At 34.7% G+C, this 22,453-nt stretch overlaps 1 protein-coding gene and 1 pseudogene across 1 annotated transcript; one reads left to right on the top strand and one right to left on the bottom strand.

Annotated features, from left to right (window-relative positions):
* Window positions 1-445: 445 nt before the first annotated feature.
* Window positions 446-5,913, bottom strand: LOC115960962. The gene is made up of 3 exons (XM_031080000.1): window positions 5,169-5,913; window positions 1,085-1,580; window positions 446-1,006 (listed from the first exon to the last, which is right to left on the bottom strand). The coding sequence occupies exon 3, from the start codon at window positions 1,001-1,003 to the stop codon at window positions 506-508; it is 498 nt and encodes a 165-aa protein (XP_030935860.1). The 5' UTR covers window positions 1,004-1,006; window positions 1,085-1,580; window positions 5,169-5,913; the 3' UTR covers window positions 446-505.
* On the top strand, window positions 2,060-3,754 carry LOC115960961 (annotated as a pseudogene).
* Window positions 5,914-22,453: the final 16,540 nt, after the last annotated feature.

Below are 22,453 nucleotides of genomic sequence, written 5' to 3'. Positions count from 1 at the left end.
ATAAAGCTAGCAAGGCAAATACCATTTATAGGCGAGTTATACTTGTAGAATTTAAAGAATGGTAATTGTTGGACATGAGAAGATTATTTTAACATGGACAAGATTCATGAGTGGACGGACCACACTTAACCATAGAAACAACATGGATGCTATAAACAAATAAAATCCATTCATAAAGTATATAACAAGTTCAACACCAAGTAAGAAATGAAAATAAAGGTAGACATTCATTCATAAAAACTAAAAGAAGGGTAGATGACCAATGTCCAAAAACCCTTGAGTTATGTAAAGCCAATAAGGGCAATTGTATATATAACTTGTCCCTAAACTTGGACGAGAGAATTGTACTTGAATGAATTCTAAAAAAATTAAAGCCCAAAACAAAGGGCATTTCCAATAAACTAAAATAATAAAAAATTTCTAAAATAAGATAAATTTACTGAGCTAAACCACTGAGGGCATTGCCCCCAGACTTTAGGTCGTCCCCGCTGGCAACAATGGCATCTTAGGTTACTTCATTAGTAGCATCGTCCACCACGTTGACGTCCTCAGAACTAGTCGGAAGCAAGGAACTTTCTGTGGCAAGAGGAATTTTAAAGGAATCAAAGTCCAGATCAGGGTAAGCCTCCTTGGCATCAGCATGAAAGTACTTGTAGCTAGTTGCATAATAACTGTCTAGATGATTCTTGTACTCGTCTGACTTCTTAAAAGCTGCAACAACTTCTTCACAAGCCTTCTCCAAAGACAAGTTGAACTTTGAAATTTTTCCCTCTAAGTGAGTAATGTGGGTCTCTTTTTCAATGGAATCTGCTTTAAGTTCCTCAACCTCGTCTTTCAACTTCGTCTCTATTCCTTGCAAACAACTGAGATCCTCAGTCAATCTGATTACTTCCCCCTTTTTCAAAAGGACCTCATTGTTCAGCTCTTTGTTCTTCTTCTTGGCCGTCTTGGCTTCATCACATAACTCCTTAGCTTGACTAGACGTCGTGTAAAACTTTGACATGGCCTACGAATGAACGAAGGAAAGTTAGAAATTTATTTAAACTTGAAGAAAATAAAACAAAGGTTAATGAAAGTTATATACCTTAAAAGGTCATGAATTGCAGAACGTTCAAAGTCCCTCACTGACATATTATAACATGAATTCACTTTATTGTCAGTGATGATTCCTTTGAATGTCTTCCATGCATAACCCTCGTCCAACACTAGGTTAGGAGGACGCTTAGACGGCTCTGAGGGATGAGCCCTGTGAGGAGCTTTAGCTGGAGGGGGAAGATTCTCAGACTGGACGGGTGGAACGGTCTAGACAGGTGCCACATTAACCATTGGGTCGTCCAAATCTACCGTCGGAGGAGTGAACTTTGGGACCTTGGGAAGAGGGGTCTTGTCGGGCTTCTGCTTCTTAAGACCTCGATGACTTGGAAGGTTACCGAGGTCCATTAAGCTAGATATCGTCTTCTTTTTCCTTGTTTGGACGACAGGTTTCTGGACAACTGAGGGGGTAGTGTCGTCCTGAATTTGGACATCCTTGTCACCACTTGTTGCAGCCTTTTCTTTATTTTCCTTCATGGTAGCCATTCCTATGATGAAGAAAACAAAATTTAATATATATATATATATATATATATATATATATAAAAGAAAGAAAGAAAGAAAGAGAGAGAAAAAGGATGGACGACACTTACTAAGTAGAATTGTCTCAAAAATAGAAAAACATTTATAGGAATCATTTACTAAGTAGAGAATTGCATGTCACCGGCCAAATAATCCAATTAAAGTTTATTGTCTTAAATAGAAGTTGAGAATGGAAAGCTTACTTGTTTAAAAATGAGGTAAAATTAACTTTAAGCAGATAAGCGAATAAAACACTAATCAAAAAAAAAAAAAAAAAAAGCGAATAAAACAAATTAATTTCTTGATGCACTCGTTATTATTTTACATATTAATTTACACAATTAACTAGAGAAGGTGAAACTCGAAAAGTTTTCTATATAACTAGAGAGATGGGCTGTTATTCGCATTGTGAAAAACAGTTGTTGTCTACCCTTGTTGAGAGGAAATGGCTCTTCTACCATTGCTGCAACAATCATGGCTGGAATTACACAAAACTCCCTTTCATGTCCTCTTATTTCTTGTCTTACTCCTCTCTTTTGTTTACATTTTCAAGCATTTTATAAGTGGCAAACCAAAATATCCTCCATCCCTACCAAAGTTGTCAATTATTGGTAACCTTCACCAACTAGGCACACTCCCACACCGTTCCCTTCATGCCCTATAATGTTCTTAGACTTGGGCTGTGCTCAACAGTTGTGGTGTCATCTGCAGATATGGCCGAATAAATCATTAAGACAAATGATATTATTTACTCAAACCGGCCGGAAACCACAGCTGCCAGTTTCTTATATTATGGATCCACAGATGTAGCATTCTCACAATATGGCGAGTAATGGAGACAAGCTAAGAAAATTTGTGTCCTCAAACTTTTGAGCCTCAAAAGAGTGCAATCTTTCCAATACGTAAGGGAAAAGAAGTTGAAGTATCAATCAAAAAGATACGTGACTCATGCTTAAAAGGGGCTTCTATCAACCTAAGTGAGATAATAATTGCAACCTTGAAAAATATAGTCACTCGATGTTTATTTGGACAAAAATTTGAAGACAATGGTAAGAGCAAGATTGGAGGGCTCCCAAGAAGGGTGATGGTGCTGCTTGCAGCATTCAGTTTGGGAGATTGTTTCCCTTCTTTGAGATGGATTGATGTTCTTACAGGATTTATACCAAGTTTAAAATCTAGTTTTGGAGAAATAGATGCTTTTCTTGATCAAGTGGTTCAACAACATATGATAATGAAAGTTGACGATGGTCTGCCTAATAAGAATGATTTTGTGGATAGTCTGCTCGAACTTCGAAAGAGTGGCAAGCTTGACTTTGAGCTCACTCATAAAAATCTCAAAGCACTCCTACTGCTCTCTCTCTCTCTCTCTCTCTCTCTCTCTCTCTCTCTCTCTCTCTCTATATATATATATATATATATATATATAATATGAGACACACGCTCACACACTATCTAAAGCACAAACAAAGAGAAACACAAGCAAATGCTCGAACACACATTGAAGTCTTATTTTTGTCAAAAATATTTTAGGACATGTTTGTTGGTGGAATTGATTCTACTTCAATAGCTTTGGAATGGGTAATGCAGTGCTCATAAGAAGTCCTAGTATAATGAAGAGAGCACAGGAAGAGATAAGAAGAGTAGTGGGTACAAAGTCACATATAGAAGTTGAAGATATTAATCAGATGAATTACTTGAAATGTATCCTCAATAAAATATGAGACTGCATCCACCACTTCCTCTGTTACCTTGAGAAACATCAACTTGTGTAAAATTCAGAGGTTAAGATATTCCGCCCAAAACAAGAGTGTTGATCAATGTATTCACAATCCAAAGAGACCCTAAAATATGGGGCAGGCCAGAAGAGTTCGTCCCAGATAGATTCCAAGACAATGGAGTTGATTTCAAAGGCTTAGACTTCGAATTAATCCCATTTTGAGGTGGGAGAAGGGGGTGCCCAGGAATGTCATTTGGTGTTGCTATTGCAGAATATGTTATTGCCAACCTTTTATGCTGGTTTGATTGGAAGTTGCCTAGTGCTAATGCACAAGGGTAAGACTTGGACATGACTGAAGTTAATGCACTCACTATGTTTAAGAAAATTCCTCTCAAACTTGTTGCAATACCTTACTCTCCTTGATCAGTTGATTAAGTGATTCTCAGTTCTGCTAATAATGTAATTTTTCTTCATTTGCTTGTTTGGTTTTCAAATATGCACTTGCTTCTTATACACTTGTTGAAATCAATGTAAGGGGGGCTTCTACCTTAATAATAACAGAAACTTTCATGTTTTGAAAACTCTTTCATGCTATTTGATATTTTACCCTTTAGTTTGTACTTATAAATTAAGCACATTGATATTTGACCCAATGATTTTCACAAATTTGTTTTGCCATTTAACACCAATTTACTAACATTTGTGTTACTTAATAGGTTTTTGGAACTATAAAGGAAACTGGCATTTTGAGTCTCTTAGCCTCTAGTTTACTGTAGAAACTCGAGCCTAAGAGACTCAAGTTCCATGTGTTGCAATGTTGACATGGAATTTTAATCCACATAGAACTCAAGTATTAGAGGCTCGAGTTCCTTAAAGCAACCTCAAGTTTATAAAACTTGAGTTTGTAATGGCAAAATTATTGTCGGGTAAATATCCTCATTGAGTTTAACTTGCTTTGATTCTGGTACTACATTTTATGGCGCCCATCTTTGTTAAAATGTAATTTACAATTGGCAAGTGGTTATCTAAGTATTAAAGAAGAAGCAATTGCCAAACTAGATGTCAACAATCATTGAAGAATCAGGTGGCAGCAAAATGATGTTGAAGTGGCATGCAAGTTGACAACTCACATGGCCAGGAGTCATTCAAGGACAAATGAAGCAAAATTCAATAGTATTCTTGAAGCTTGTAACCATCCTAACACATCTGAGGAAATTTATCTGACATACATATACGATAAAGACAGCCTACTACTACTGTATTGGTCCATAGTTAATTTCTGCTCAAAGCTTCTTGTCTTAATGTATATTCCTTTCTAATTATCTTCCCCATTATTGGCAATAAGGATGCCTTCATATCATCAAATATGAGTCTGTATCAATCATTCATTACTCCCTCATTTTTTTCCCTTTAGTTTTGGTCGGTACATGTACATCTCCTATGGGCGTATGTATAGAATCCTTATAATGTAAATCAAAACAGAACTTGAATGCTCCTAACATTGCTTTACGCTAAAACATAAGATCTAAGCATGTTATGACAACCCAACCTTCCGATGATGGGGAACTATATGAGACAAATAAAAATACATGACAAAGCAATATATGATCGCAGAGATAGATGAAAATATAAAATGCAAATTATTTGTATATCACTTGACCCTCAATTTTCAATAATGCCTCTTATCAATATGTGCTCTGCATCACCAAAATTCCTAAATGAACATAAGTTAAATTCCCTTTTGCTTCTCATTCCTACAATATAGTTATGAATCTATTGAAATGAAGTTATTCACTTTTATTGTTATTCATAGCAGATGAAATTATTATATACTCACAAAATCATTTGCTCCTTTAAGCTAATTATGAAGCAATATATCCTTCTTCTTTGTGTGCTTGAATTTGCTGCACCTGTAATCTAGAAACTCAAATCAAGATTGTGAGACGTACAACATGAATAAAGCTACTTTGTAGTTGCTCTAAATCATATATTCTCTCCTTTTTTGGGTGAATATCAATTTTCATCTGTTTCCTTCCCCTCATCTCTGAATTTGACAGCATAAGTCATGCAGAAGCCGAATTTGACTGGTAGAAGCCATCCTAACAAACTCTTGGGAATTCATATCAACAAACAGGAAATTTATCCAAATAAAGAAGACCCACAAGGCCAAACTCAACTGGGTATGTAAAATATGAGACAAACCGAAAAAGAAATTGACTTTTACACAGCTATTTCAAACACAGATAAAGTCAGAAATTTAGATTATGAGAATGAAAAAATATTATAGAAGACCGGCTTGAGCTTGGAAATCACTCTGACAGACTCTTATAAGCACCAAAAAGCGTCCTTCTCTTCCTCCATTTGTGTCCACAAACCCAAAATCTTCATGATCCGACACTACAAGCAAAGCAACCAACAAGGAAAAACTCTTAAAAATCCAAAAATTCAATCAAATAAGCAATCAATATGAGAAAGAAATCAATTTTTTCCCTTAAAAGAGAAAGTCTGTAACACAACGTGAGGGGGAGAGGCCTAGTGATTTCCCTAGTCTCTCTCTCACTGACTCGCTGCTCCTTTTTCTCTCCCACATCGCCTCAGTGTGTTGAAAAAAATTGTTCTCGGCAAAACGCACCGTTTAAAGTTTCTCACTTAAACATGTCATTTTGGCACAACACTTTGAATAAGCCAAAATTACTGTAGATAAACGTATTGAATCTTTTTAATATAGTTAATTAGCAGATTATTATTATTATTATTTAACATGAACCTTTATTTTTTTTTTAAAAGAATTCATTTTATTTACTTGATGATGAGGATATGATGTCGGGTCGGTATAATTTTTCTTGACAAATCAAGCCATAACAATTACGACCCATCACAACTCGAGTGTACTTGGCCAAGTATAGGGTCTCATTGGAAAAGAAGGGATTTTCATTTTCCAACTATTGGCCGGGGTAGGGAAACATTTCCCAAGCAAACCAACAAGCTTTACTCGGCTTGGCATAGCAAAAGCAAGGGGCAATTGGAAGAGGAAAATCCCCATCGATTTCTAACCAATAGGTCCAAAAGGCTAAATCCGGGCAAATCTAATTCAATTGGACATACAATTGCACCTAGAAGGTTTTTTATTTTTTTATTTATATATATATATATATATTATTTTAAATTGTATATAAGCTAAATAAATTGAAAAAATGTGAGATACCAAGACCTCGAGTTAGTTTTGTTTATGTCCAAGCTCATGTTATCAGGTGAGGTTGTGTTTATTACCCCTCAAAATGCATGATTTGACTGACGATATTTGACCCCTTAAATTAAATTGAGAATTGTATAGTTGTAGATTTGGAATAACCATTTATATTAATTATTATAAAAAATACAAAATCCATATTGAAAAACACATTTTCATCAATTAAATAATATAATTTAAACATTTGATAGAAAAAATAATAATAATTATAAAGCTTGATTCCTAGATACAGTATAAAAATTACATAGCTTTTGATTTTATAGTTAAATTCCAAAAGATGAAAATTACAACATAAGACCTAGTTTTACAACCATAGATTTAAGTATCGAAGGCTAAATTAGTGAAGGTGTTAGATAATAGGCACCCACCTTGCCCGGTTCAATTGATCTTCTAGAGTATGGTGGCTCTCATTGTGTCATGCAATCCATTCATTTAAATATGTCAAAAAAGGTGTGTTCTTCACATAAAAAAACAATACATCTAGGGGTTTTTTATTAAAAAAAAAAAAAGATTTGAGCATATAAACCACATGTGAAGATTTAAATGCTAAATCCAAAATCCATCATGTTTAACCCTAATTTAACCCATATGATTGAAGACAAACATGATTCAATTGATTATAAGTAGTAATCAGAGATGAAACAACTAAAAGGTCGAGAAATACTACTTGCATGCACAAGGCTTGATGATCGGTTTAGGTTTGGATGGATAATCCTAACTAGAAATTTTTGTGTTTAGAATAATTTGGGAAGTATTTTGGATGATTTAAGGCTTGGAGAGTAAAGAATTCAAGCAATTGAGGGTTCATTCATGTGCTAAATAAAGGAATATTGCATGGTTTGAATTTTACACGCCGACTTTATTTATAGAGAGGGATAAAGCCTATGTTAATTGATGAGTTTGAGTGAGACTCAAACTTTCCAAGGCTTGAGGGCCCATTTGATACATGTGTTTAAATACATGTTTTCAGTTTTTAAACAACATTACACGTATTTCTACACGGTTTTTCACCCATACGTATTTCCAAAAAAAATGAAAACTGTTGTTTAAACACACGTATCAAACGGACCCTAAGTTTTCAGAATAACAAGTCAAATCTTGATAGGATAAAGTTTTAAAATTAGAGAAATTGCAAAATGGTTATAAAATTCACAGTCAAAGAGGCAAGTGTTGATGACAGTTTGGGGGATTGAGTGCTAATTGGAACTTAGAGCCAGAGTTCCATATTGATCGACACTTAAACCTAGAGTACACATCTTGATTTTTTTTTTTTTAAATAATTTTTAATGTGATTTTGCCATTTTTTTTATCTATCAATTTTGAGTTCCTTCTGATTGTGGAACCTAAAACAATCAAAATGTCTACTTCCATCAATGTGAATGTATCAATTTTTTGGCGGTTGTTATTCTGATTAATGATAAGGAACACAAATAACCCCAACACATTCTTGCTTGATGTTTATTTAAGAATAACTTATTTAGTTTTTTATTGAAAACATTTTGTTAAAAGTTTGCTAAAGTATACTTTCAATTTTTGCTAAAGTATACTCTTAGCAAAAAAACAATGAAAAAGAGATTTCATTTGTATCCCCTAAGTTTTATCTTTCATATTACAATAAATAGGAATATGGTGGAATTGTGACAATTACACCTTAAGGAGACAGAAAATGAAAACGGTTTGATATGATTAGGAAAGATGTGATAGAAACAATACAAACCGGTGTGAAACGGAAAATTATTACGTACTCCTAGAGTATCATAAATGTATACTCTCTCTCTCACATAAATAGTGAGTTTTACCATAAATTTAATTAGTGGGACCCATCATTTATGTGAGAGGAAAGAGTACGCATTTATGGTACTCCGGAAGTATACAATAATTTTCTGTGTGAAACCTAAAAAAACCATACTAGAACGAGCTAGGGCCTCAATTTTGTGGTAGAGATTGAAACAGTCCTCGGCTAGCAAAAGTCTAGTATTGACTAAAAATTGCAGCACATCATGTTAAAAGAAATCGTAACATGTGTTGTATTACTGGAAATAAAGACTCACTCTGTCTTGCCCTTTCATTTCCAAGTTCCAACTGAGCCAAAGGGGAATGAATATAATTCTAGTTGTCCAAATTGTCAATGCATGCATTAGGATAATGGCACCAGTTGAAAGAACCTGAACTCTATTTTGATTTAGAGGCTGTAGGATTAAACTCGTGCTTTCCCCTGGCATTATAATAGGAATAAATAAAAATGCATGGTAGGTAAAAGAACCTAGTTTTATTAATAGAGAAAATTCAGAAATACTACTTTTCTTATAACATTTGCAACAATTTATTGAAGTAGTTAATGGTGAATAGTGAAAAAAGAAGAAGAAAAAGATAGATCCATATAAAAGTGATTATTTACTACTCAAACCACTTCAGTAAATTATGACAAAAATTGTGTCAGTAAAATAACTGTTTTATATGTATATGTTAGGACCCTGACTGAAGTACATTGAGAGGCTGTGTGGCTAGACAGTGTAGGCTGCAGGGCTAGGCAGTCCGTGATGCAGGGCAGCCTGATGGATAATGCAGGGTAGTGTGTTAGGCAGTGCAAGATAGTGTGTTAGGATGAGCTGTTGTGACAAAGGGTTGTTAGGATGAGCTGTTGTGACAGAGTGGCAAGAGAGGCTTGTAACTAAGGTGTTGTACTGTTGTGCTATTGTTGTATTGCATTAAGTGTTGTACTTAGTTAGTTAGGCTGAGTTGGTTAAGCTGTGTTGTGTTGTACCCAGTTAGTTAGAATAGGATATAAGCCACAAATCAGATTGTAAGCATTTCATTGAAGAATAATACAGAAAATAGCTAATTCTTGAATTGCTACTGGAGGTAGATTCCCTCGAAGAATCAATCAATGGAGGCCTAGTTCCCTCGAAGAACTACTAAACTAAAAATCAATGGGTTGGATTCTTATCATTTGGTATCAGAGCTAAGTTCAATCATGGTGCAAGAAACAAGATACTCCCTGTTGAGCGAGACTGTTTCATCGGTTTAGCAGAGGTCGGATGATCATGCCTCCGCCATGGAAATGATTTCTCGAAGGTTGGAAGCTTTAGACAACAATTTCAAGGGATTGCAAGCTATGTTTGAAGAGAGACTGCCAGCAATACAACAACACGAAGGCTCTGTTCCTTAGGCAGGAAACAATCATGAAATAGAGGTGCGATCAAATCAAGCTCACCAAAGGCCTGAGGTAGGTGTTCAATTCCCTAAACCTATTAGATTGGAGTTTCCTAGGTTCAGTGGAGGTGATCCTTCTGCTTAGATTTTTAGAGCTGAACAATTCTTTAGGTATTATGAATTCCTAGAGAAGAAAAGGTTTTGAATGCTTCTTATCACCTTGATGATGAGGCTTTAATTTGGTTCCAAGATTGTGAAAGGTCTTTGGATTCATGGGAAACATTTGTTAGGGCTATACAGGTCAGGTTTGGACCTTCCTCATATGATGATCCTATGGAAAATTTGACTAGGCTTAAACAGATTACTACTGTAGCTGTTTTTAAAAGTCAATTTGAGATGTTGAGGTATTATGAATTCCTAGAGAAGAAAAGGTTTTGAATGCTTCTTATCACCTTGATGATGAGGCTTTAATTTGGTTCCAAGATTGTGAAAGGTCTTTGGATTCATGGGAAACATTTGTTAGGGCTATACAGGTCAGGTTTGGACCTTCCTCATATGATGATCCTATGGAAAATTTGACTAGGCTTAAACAGATTACTACTGTAGCTGTTTTTAAAAGTCAATTTGAGATGTTGAGCAATAGGATCAAGAATTTACTTGAGTATCATAAGCTTAGTTGCTTTTTAAGTGGATTAAAGGATGAGATAAGGTTGGTTGTGAGGATGCAAAATCCAAGGACATTGAGTGCTGCTTTTGGGTTAACCAAAATTCAAGAGGAATATTTGCTCACTTGTAAGAAGGCTTATAAACCATTCCAAGAACCTAGCAAGACTAATTGGCAAGAATACCCAACAACTAAGCATGACAGTAAAGTTGAAGCTAAGGTGCCCATACAAAAAATCACATCAGCCCAAATGGAAGAGAGAAGAAGGAAATGCTTGTGTTATTATTGTGATGAAAAATGGCAACCCAGACACAAGTGTAAAGGACTCAAATTATTCATGATTGATGAAGTTCAAGAAGTGTGTCAAGTGGAAGTTGGGGATGAGGAATTAACTACAAAATTGCAGTTGAACCAAGCTGATATTACCCTATATGCATTATTGGGCAGTCCTTCCCCGGGTACCATGAGGGTGTTGGGTCAGATTAGGGGACATTGGGTAGTGATTCTTTTGGATACTAGGAGCTCCCATAATTTTCTTGATGCTGTTTTGGTTAGAACTTTGAAGTTGGCTATGGACACTACTAGAATTTTGGAGGTGAAGGTGGCTAATGGAGATGTGATTAGAACTAAAGGGGAATGTAAGGATCTACTGCTTAAAATGCAAGGTAATGAATTTATAGTGAATTTGCATGTGTTGTCTCTAGGGGGCTGTGATGTGGTGCTGGGAACTCAATGGCTTTGCACTCTTGGCCTTATTAGTTGGGATTTCAAGCAGCTAAAGATGGGGTTCATGTACCAGGATAGACAAATATGGTTGTAGGGCATTAAACCTACGGGATCCTTGATTCATGCTGCAAATGAATTTCTTAAACAGCCAATCACTAAGGGGTTGTTATTGCAGATTGTGTTTACTGAAGTGGCTGATAGATCCAAGGCTTCAAAGGTTTCCACAGAAGTGTTATCCTTGCTTGAAGAGTATGCTACTGTTTTTGAGGAACCAAAAGGCTTACCTCCTTGTAGAGGGCATGAGCATCAAATTCTCCTCAAACCAGGTACTCAACCAACTTGTCAAAGATCCTACAGGTATCCATATTATCAAAAGACTGAAATTGAAACTATTGTTAAGGATTTTCTTGAGTCTGGTTCAATTAGAAATAGCCAAAGTCCTTTTGCCTCACTAGTGTTGTTAGTAAGGAAGGCAGATGGTAGTTGGAGGATGTGTGTGGACTATAGGGCTCTTAACAATGATACTGTCGAGGATAAGTTTCCCATTCCTGTGGTGGATGAGCTCTTTGATGAATTGAGTGGTGCTTGGGTGTTCTCAAAATTGGATTTGAGGTCAGGCTATCACCAAATTAGAATGAAGGAGGAGGATGTGGAAAAACAGCCTTTAGGACTCATGAGGGCCATTATGAGTTCTTGGTCATGCCCTTTGGGTTAACTAATGCTCCTTCTACATTTCAATTTCTCATGAATGATGTGTTCAAGCCTTATCTTAGGAAGTTTGTCCTTGTATTTTTTGATGATATTCTAGTCTATAGTAGGGACATGGCTTCTCATGTTTTGCATCTCAGATCAGTCTTGCAAGTGCTGCTTGATCATAAACTATTTGCCAAGAGAAGTAAATGTACCTTTGCTTACTCTGAAGTTGAGTATTTGGGGCATGTCATCTTAGGCCATGGAGTGAAGATTGATCCTAAGAAGACTCAAGCTATGCTAGACTGGCCTATTCCCAAGACTGTGAAAGCTTTGAGGGGATTCCTAGGATTAATAGGCTACTATAGGAAATTCGTAAAAGGGTACGGGTCCATTGCTGCCCCATTGACTGACCTTCTTAGGAAGGATGCCTTTGAGTGGACTGAACAAGCTGACCAAGCATTTCAGAATCTTAAACAAGCCGTTTCTCAACCCTTTGTCCTTGCCTTACCTGATTTTTCTCTGCCCTTTGTAATAGAGTGTGATGCTTCTAGTTTTGGAATTGGGGCTGTGTTGATGCAGCAAGGAAGGCCCATTGCTTTTTACAGCCAACCTTTGAAGGGTAAGAGTGCTCATTTATCTACATATGAGAAGGAGTTGTTAGCCCTTGTTACAGCAGTAAGAAAGTGGAGACCCTATTTGTTTGGGAAGCCCTTTGTGATCAAAACTGATCATCAGAGCTTGAAGTACCTGCTAAAGCAGAGAATCGACACTCCTATGCAGCAAAGATGGATAGCTAAGCTCCTTGGTTACTCCTTTCTCATTGACTATAAGAAAGGAAAGGAATATGTAGTAGTTGATGCATTATCCATACAAGGTGAGAAGGATCACTCTGATTCAGATTCTATTTTGCTCAATCAAGTAGACTTGGTAGACTCTGATGACTTTTCAGCCTCTGAGCTAGTTCATTGTGATCATTCAGACTTCAGTTTGTTTTGTTTGGACAGTCTTAATAGCTTATTTCTCATTTCTTTTCCTCATCCAACTTGGCTTGAGGAATTGAAAGCTAGCTATACCACTGATGTGGAGGTGCAAGAAATCCTACAAACACTCCACTCTAATCCGGCTGCTGTTGGCAAGTTTAGTCTCCAAAATGGACTTTTATTATATAAAGGCAGACTCTACTTGGGCTCTAATTGTAGTTTGAAGCCTATGTTGTTGAGTTTAGTGCATGACAGTCCATTGGGTGGACATTCTAGTTATTTGAAGACCTTTCACAGAGCTAAAAGGGACTGGTTCTGGAAGGGGATGAAGAAGGACTTGAAGGAGTATATTAAAGGCTGTGAGATATTTCAAAGGATTAAACATGAGACATGTAAACCAGCTGGACTATTACAGCCCTTAGAGATTCCTCATACACCTTGGTCTTCCATTAGTATGGATTTTGTGGAAGGGTTACCTAAGTCCTTAAGGCATGATGTGGTGATGGTGGTAGTGGACAGACTTACCAAATATGTCCATTTTATACCACTATCTCATCCTTATATAGCAGTTAAAGTGGCTTCCTTATTCATGACTCACATTTTCAGGTTACTTGGGCTGCCTGCTTCTATAGTGAGTGATAGGGACCTAGTGTTTACTTCAAGGTTTTGGGAGGAGTTGTTTAGATTGCAAGGAGTTGACTTGGCTATGTCCTCTGCCTATCACCCTCAATCTGATGGTCAGATTGAGGTGGTTAACAGAAGTCTTGAGCAATATCTGAGGGCCTTTGTTGGTGACAAGCCAAAACAGTGGGTAGAGTGGTTACCTTTGGCTGAATTTTGGTTTAATACTAACCATCACACTGCAACTAAGGTGACTCCCTTTGAAGCTCTTTATGGTTTTCAACCCCCTCAATTCATGGATTACATTCCAGGCCTTACTAAGGCTGCTGCTGTGGATGATTTTTTATTAGCTAGGCAGCAGATTTTGGACCTTCTTAAAGGGAACCTAGTAGCTGCTCAAGACAGAATGAAGTTGCAGGCTGACAAACATAGGCAAGAAAGAAGTTTTGAGGTGAGTGATTGGGTTTTTCTTAGGCTACAACCCTTCAAACAACACTCCCTTCATTGGTCTAAGGTGGGGAAGCTGGCACTAAAGTTTTTTGGTCCTTTTCAAATTCTACAGAAGATTGGATCAGTGGCATACAAATTGGATTTGCCTTCCACTTTCGAGGTCCATCCTGTATTCCACATCTCTTGTTTGAAGGCTAAGATTGGCCAATCAGTTACTCCAATTCCAACACTTCCTCCAGTTGATGCTCAAGGCCGTATCACTCCAAAACCAAAAGCTATTTTGCAGCAAAGGCAATGTTGGATCAGAAGGTACAAGGATGCTACTGAGGTTTTGGTTCACTAGGAAGGTTCTTCTCCAGCTGATGCCACTTGGGAACTTCTTCATAAACTGCAGGTTCAATACCCTCACCTTGTGGGCAAGGTGCTTTAAAGGGAGAGGTCTTGTTAGGACCCTGACTGAAGTACATTGAGAGGTTGTGTGGCTAGACAGTGTAGACTGCAGGGCTAGGCAGTCCGTGATGTAGGGCAGCTAGGCAGTCCATGATGCAGGGCAGCCTGATGGATAATGCAGGGCAGCCTGATGGATAATGCAGGGTAGTGTGTTGGGCGGTGCAAGGTAGTGTGTTAGGATAAGCTGTTGTGACAAAGGGGTGCTAGGATGAGCTGTTGTGACAGAGTGGCAAGAGAGGCTTGTAACTAAGGTGTTGTACTGTTGTGCTATTGTTGTATTGCATTAAGTGTTGTACTTAGTTAGTTAGGCTTAGTTGGTTAAGTTGTGCTGTGTTGTACCTAGTTAGTTAGAATAGGATATAAGCCACAAATCAGATTGTAAGCATTTCATTGAAGAATAATATAGAAAATAGCTAATTCTTGAATTGCTACTGGAGGTAGATTCCCTCGAAGAATCAATCAATGGAGGCCTAGTTCCCTCTAAGAATTACTAAACTGAAAATCAATAGGTTGGATTCTTATCAGTATATTAGCATGGAAGAAAGTTCATTCCGTTTATTATGTAATCAATATTGCAAATAAACATCCATGTATATTTTTTATAACTTAACTTTTTTGATATTCATAGCTGTGATTAGGTAATAAGGTTTTTTTTTTTTTTTTTTTTGGGTGAGAAAGTGACTAGGTAATAAGTTGGATGACTAAAGTCACATGATTGAATTATATATAGATGATTATTTGAACCGCGGGTTTAGAGAAAACATTATCTTTAGTAAAATACAAGCAGTATACTACATAATATATATGTATGTAATTTTTTTTTTAAATTTTGCTTTTATCATACAAGTCTCAACTTTTTTCTAAAAAAATAAATAAATAAAAACACTCAACTACCCTAAAGAATGCATGTCTTTTTCTATATAAAAATATAATACAGGCATTAAATATTTTTTTATGATACTTATACAAAATTGCTACAATTTGAATGAATGGTAATACCCTTATCATAACTATATATTGGTTTGAATGAATGGTAATACTTTGTTCAAAATTCAACAAATCTTACTAATAATTTGGTTTACATTGTTGTAAGCCCGAACTATATAACTCAAACTTAAGAAAATTATAGAATTCTATTCTGGAAGTATAATAAATGTGTATTATCTTCTTCCACATAAAGAGAGTGTCTCACCTTAAATTTAATTAGTAAGACTCACTTTGATGATATTTTAACTGCATGCTTTTAGGGCATTTGTTAATGTATCATGTTGTTAAAAAATTAGCTACTATTTATTTTTTCGTAATAATTTTTTTTTAAAATTTTCTAAATCAATATCTTTAAAGTATTCGTTAATCTTTTCCTTTTATAACTTCTCACAAACTTATTCCTATGAGCTTGACTGACTTCTAGTATTTCTTTTTATTAATTGATTTATTTTTTATTTTTGAGAAGAACTTACTTCTGGTACTTCGCTGCACCCAAGATGAAATGTTCAATGCATAATACTATAAATTCACTGGGCACGTACATGCGAGATACTAGAAGGTGGGACGTGTGAAAATTAAAGGGTATGATTCTAAGGATCAAAATTAAGGGACTCCGGCTTAGAGAACAAAATCTAACATGACAAAGACTAGTATCTGAATCGTAATTATCTGTAATATAGTTTGTCAGAAAGTGAATTATTTCAATTTTTATCGTAGGATCTATCTAAATCTCTTATGTATCTATTAGATGGTGATACTCTATGAAAGGTCTTTGCTTTCCAGTTGGAAGGATTCAAAAGTAGAAGGTTCCAGTGGTAACTCTCACTCATTACTCATGTCATGTGGGACCTCTAACTAATAATTCTTTGCTTCATTTTTCCATGTCCATTCTGGTTCTGGAACAGCCATTGGGTAATGCTGAGAAGATTCTAATCAATAATTTTATGATTGTTGCGGATGTCGAGCACAGCGGATATGAAATCTAGGAAAACATTGCCTATCTTTTCCTTTCACACTGTTGCATTTCTACGGTCTTTTTGTTTTTTAAGTAAGTTCTAAAAAAGAAATAGTTTCAGAATTTTCCTCATGTGGCAAATGACAAATTACACCTTTGATTTTTTTTTTTTAATTAATTTCTTTTTAAAATTTTGTCATATTATTTAGAACTGGACTTTATAAAAGATGACAATTTAAACACTTGGTTTCATAATAGTTAAAAACCACGGTCAAATGCAACGTATCTAGCAGGAATAAAATTTTGACTGACGCCTACTACACCAATGTGGCACAGTTTTGTTGTGGGCTTGTTGTCTTCTTAACATTAGAGAGGGGTAAGAAATACAGCAGAGGGCGGATAACAGAGTAATTATCTTTAAACTTATCTCCCTTGTCTATCGGTAACAGCAAATAAACAATATGTCATTTAAAATTTTTTGTAAAAGTATTGTGAAAATATTGTATACATAACTTTATAATTTAGAGAAGTGTTACGTCTACAACATTTTTACAACACTTTCACAACAAATCTTTTTATTTTATATATAAGATAGAAATTCTACTCTAACTTAATCTAAGTGTATATGTGTGTGAAGCTCTCTCCTGAAGATTTAAACTCCGACTCTTATCCCCTACACCCTACAAGCAGAGTTAAGTAATAGGTTATTACTAGTTTTAATTTGAACTTTATTACTGATATTACTTTCTTGTCCACTAAAAGCATAAAATAATAATATGTCATTTATTGTAAAAATATTTTTAAAAAAAATATTATGTACATAACATTTCTCTATAACTTAAAAGGACGAAAACTAGCACAAATTAATAATAAAATTAAAAGGAGAAAGCATTCATTTAGTACTTTTTTTTTTTTACATGTAAAACACCACTTTATTATATTTTCTCCATAAGTTATATGATACAATGGAGCAAATTTGTTTGAAGCAAAAAATAAAAATAAAATATGGAGCAAGTTGTTGTGTTGGGACCACCAGTATCTAATGTGAAGGCTGAAGTTATTGAGTTTGTTAACGTTAGTTTGTTATTTGGCTTATTCTAGCAGAGTCCTAGGAGTTCTTTTGCCTAATTTTCATTTGTAAATGTTACCAATCGTGACATTAGTTTGTAGCAAAACTTGTAGTACTTTTAACATTTTTTTTTTTGGGTTGTAAATCCCCCTATGGAATTGAATAAAATCAACAACATTATCATCCAAAAATTATCTCTTGAGGCGGCCTGAATTACCTCCAACTAATCTAGAAATTATCATTTTTTTTCTCTGTTTTAATTTCCTCAGATAAGCCACCATAGGTAACGAGATAAAGAACAGTACGTAACCATTAGATCTATCAAATTCTTGAAGAAAATTTCCCATGAGCATTTTTTTTTATAGATATCACACGATTTTGGATTTGCAAAACCAGATACGCTTGTTAGAACAATTTCTAGTCAAAGAAATATACGAAAAAAAAAAAAAAAAAAAAAAAAGGTCTCGGTGAGTCTTTATGCTGCTCTTGAGGTTGAGTGATTCTTAGATCAAATATAAATGGATAGAAGAAATATATAAGTTTTATTATTATTATTATTATTATTTTTTTGTGCGGACATGAAGTTATATAGAATTGTTGTAGAGTTTGTCAAATAATGAGGATGTGGATATCAAGCATTTTGCAAGTAGCGACTAGAGGAGAAATTATTCAGTAAACTGCAATTATGCGAAAGCTTAAACAAACTTTAATTTATTTTACTTTTAAATGTTTTCAACTTTATTTATCTTGTTAGATTCAGAGGAATTGGATAGTACTGCAACTATTAAAGTAATAAGCTGTTGAAAACAGAGTAAATTTTCTGCTCGAACGTTGAATTAAAAACTTCTCTTTTCTGTGACTTTCATTTAGTTCAGTTGGTATATAGTCTGTGGTGATCAAACAAGAGATTTGAAGTTCAACTTTCGTATAACTCTCACTAAAAACTAACCGGCATCTTGACATGGTGATAAAGAGCAATTGAATCAGATAATATAGGTTAAAATTCTATTCTATACGTAAAAACTTGTCATTTTCAAAAGCTGATCCCCTATCATTAAATGACAGTTTATTAATAACAAGCTACTGAGTTTTACTGCGCAGACAAAATATGAAAAATATTGCTAAGTGGAGGAACCTCAGAGCCATTTGAAGGTAAAAAGTCAAGCTGAGAATATTAAGGCAGATATTCCTTTCCACTAAAACTTGCCCATTCCTTACCTCACCGGTCACCAGCAATGCCGATCTAGTGACAAGGTCTATACAACTGTAAATAGGTCGTGCAATTGTAGAATTTTCATTTAAGATCATTGTCAATTTATTTAAGATCTTTTCTCCTCTCTTCGTATGTGTATTAAGACATTCTTTCTCCTCTTCGTGTGTGTTAAATACTTAGTATTTATAAAATTAAAAAAAAAAAATGGGTAGAATTTTCATTTGGCCCACCTAGTTAGACCTGATCCACATTCAAATCTTGATATTGTCTACTCCCATGATACTTTGAATCTCTATAGATTCTCAACAAAACATAAAAACATCTATCTGCATCATGTATTTTAGCTAATTGCTATAATTTTTTTGTCCTAGAATAAGAGATTTACGTTGGTCGGCTGATAAGAGAGTAATTATGACGTGTAAAAGCAAAGATTTCAAATCCTATAGAATCTATTAAAAAAAAAAAAAAAAAAAATTCTTTACACACACCGCCCTTTTTATCCTTCCATTTACTGCTCTCTACATTTGTTCTTAAAAACTCAGAAAAGCAAAAGATTCCAACAACTACTCGAGAGCAAGAGAGAGAGGTTTACACAGAACACACAATTCTTTTTAAGAGTGGGTAGGTAGAGAAAAACTAGGGAGGTATAGAAGGTGATGGAGCTGAACCAAAGTGAGGGGATATACAAAGCCAAGAGGCCCATGACAAAGTCAGAGAAGGTGGTGGAGATGAACTCAGATGATCAGAAAGCGATTCGAGCCAAGACAGAGTCAAGGTTCACACCAAAGAATGGGAGTACTGTAATTCCAGCAAAGAGGAGGTTAGTTAAAACAGTGATGTTTGATTCGATTGTCAAATCTATTGCCTCTCTTCTCCGTTCTCTTTGTTCCTCTGCCTCTGAAGTCCCCAAGGCCGCCCTATCTGAAAAGTCCAGCAGCAGCTCAAAGTTGGTGCCACTTCCACCTCCCAATTCATCAAATAGCAAGTTACAATAGTAACATATTTCCAAATATAATGTTGCACTGGTCTTCTGGAACGATTTCAAGCCTCTGTTTGATCTTTTCTTTGTCTTCCGCTCCTCCTTTTGGTGGTAATTAAACGATGTCATGTACAGTGCATTTCAAACATTTAGTATTATAATATCTATCAACTTCAATTATGTTACATGTCATTAAAAAGAAATAATAATTAAGAATATGATAATACTTGACAGTATTGAAAATTACACTTTTAATGTTTGAGGTAATTTTCATTTATCTTTTATGTTCCTATATATTCACGAGGACGTAGTTGTTTGTAGACTAAAGTCTCCCTGGAATTTCTTTTTAAAAAAACTCTTGGTATATATATATGAGAAAGTAAATACAAAAATTATTCTAAAAAAAAAGGTAAATATTTGGTACCCCAAATTGAATCTAAAAAAGAAAGAGTGATGCTAAGAATAATATGAAATTTACTATATAAAAATAAAATTTAAATATTAATTTTTTGTGGTGGTTAAAACTAAGAGCCCACTAATTATATTCATTATCACATCAGTTAATAAGATTTATCTTGTAAAATTCAAATGGTCATCACTTGACCTATATGTGGTTTGTATTAAAGTTGTGGCTTATGGATTCAATTGAAAAATAACCCTTTCAAATTAGAGGTTCACCAAAATTATACAGGGGGAGGAGTCACTTAACCTATATATGTTTGGTATTATAGTTTGCTTAATTGATGTTTGAGATCTAAATTTAAGTTAAAAGTTTAGGAATTTCAATTTTGAGTGATGTTATGCCGCTTGGTTCCACCTTAAGGATTGTTTGATTACTTCTTATTTTTTGTCATCCTTTTTTTTTTTTTTTTTTTTTTTTTTAAGAAAACTAGTTAACAACACTAATTAGTTTTTCTAATAATGTTAAATATGAGTTACAACTTTCTAGTTGATATTCTCTCAAAAAATAAAATAAAAAATTTCTGATTGATACTATTTCCTTTATAAAATAGTTGTACTACACTCAATAAATAAGTATTTTAAGTCAAGAATAGTGTCAAAAGTCAAACTAGGCTTCAAAATAACATTTTCTAGTGGATTCTTTGATATATTTTATACATTGAAAGGAAAATTGTTATGATATTAATTATGCAATTAAACTTAGTGGATTCTTTGATAATTGTTGTGATTTAAAAGACTAATTGATTAGAAATGTAATAAGTTATAGGTAACCATTATTTTATAAATTTTCTTTTATTTATATTTTGTTAATATTGTATAGATGTTAGTTTTATTTTTTTATATATTAATTTAATATTGTTAAAATTTTTGATGCTTTGGTCCCCCAGAAGAAACCTGGCTCTGTTCCTACCCCTCCAAAACTAATTTACAATTTTTGTTGAGAAGAATAATTTACATTGACATTATCGGCCTTACAAGACAAAATCCAACTAGAATTTGTTGTGATAGTCAAAGGTGGTCCAAAGGTATACGCGTCAATTTGATGCTAGATCACATAATCTTATGTGAATCTTTTAGATAGTGAGACTCTGCTGGTACCAAAGTGGACAACAATATCCAGTGCTTCAAATCATGGATAGTAGAACACCTGACTTAGTTCCTTCACAGCTATTTTACTACTTTATTTATTTATTTTTTAAAATAAATAAATGATTTTTCTGATGTATTACAAGATCACAAATTAAATTTTATCTCTGTCCATTATATAACCTAGATTCTATATTTGACAATTTTACACTGACTAGAAGCTACGCTCATGAGAAATGCTGGCAAATAATGAAATAGTCTGCCTACTCTTCTATTGAGTTCAATATCGATCCCTTACTCTTTAACGTTACTTTCCATGCGTCTTTAACATAGGAGGCCTTAGAGCAACCACATCAGCGGTTGCATAATCTTGCAAAATACAAAAAGTAAGTAATTTTACACCTTTTGATCCAAAAAACACCCACATTAGTGGGTGTAAAATTGTACATAAATGCACAATTGCTACAGTAACCGTGCTTATATGCACGGTTACTATAGCTTTGCATATTATTATTTTATTAATTTCTCAGTTTGGCTCCCTTTTTTCTCTCTCTGCTTCCTTTGAAACGAACTCTGAAACGAACTCGGGCTTTTCTCTTCTCCCTTGTATTCTTGCTCCTCTGTTATAGACCAACACCGGTCAAGAAAGGATCACCCAAATACAAAAACCCCAAAACTAAATTTAACAATAACCTACTATAGAACCAAGCAAAACCCAGATGAAATCAAAGCCAAAATTAACCAAAACCCAGATGACCACCACCATCATATCAACCTAGCATTACCCAACTATCACCGGTCTACCACCACAACCCATTTCAACATTTGATAATCCAAATACAAAATCTACAAAATCAAACCAAAAATAACTCAAAATCAACACAAAACAACTTAAAATCAACTCAAACCCTATTGGAAAACCCATCCCAAACCCAACTCAAAATCAACCCAAAACAAAATCAACTAAAAATCAAACTCATACCCATACAAAAACTGAGAGAGAAAGAGAGAAAGAGGCAGATTCATCGTAGCTGCTGATGTCGCCATTGTCTCTAGAGCTGTTGCTGATGTCACCGGAGTTACTGATGCTGCTGGAGCTGTGTGTGCGTGTGTAAGGGCAAGGGGTTTGGGATGAGAGACGGGCAAAGATTTGAGAAAGATAAGATGAGGGAGATATTAATGAAGAGATATATAATAAAATAATAATAAAAATGATTATTTAAATTGATGTGTATAATAGACAAACTGATGTGGGTGCTTTGTAAAAATCGAAGTGTAAAATAGAAAAAGTAGGTTCTAGATGTGCAAATTTACAAAATTTTTACATCCACTAATGTGAATGCTCATACAAGCAAGTAATTAATTATCGTTATGGAAAATAACC

This window comes from Quercus lobata, chromosome 9, assembly GCF_001633185.2.
Source record: "Quercus lobata isolate SW786 chromosome 9, ValleyOak3.0 Primary Assembly, whole genome shotgun sequence".
Lineage (NCBI taxonomy): Eukaryota > Viridiplantae > Streptophyta > Magnoliopsida > Fagales > Fagaceae > Quercus > Quercus lobata.
Note: the sequence above shows the minus strand (reverse complement) of the source record. Positions and strands in the feature narration are given on the sequence as shown.

What these genes read in the sequence shown, in the direction of transcription:
- LOC115960962 (XM_031080000.1), bottom strand. Translation starts at nt 1,003, where the DNA reads ATGTCAAAGTTTTACACGACGTCTAGTCAAGCTAAGGAGTTATGTGAT.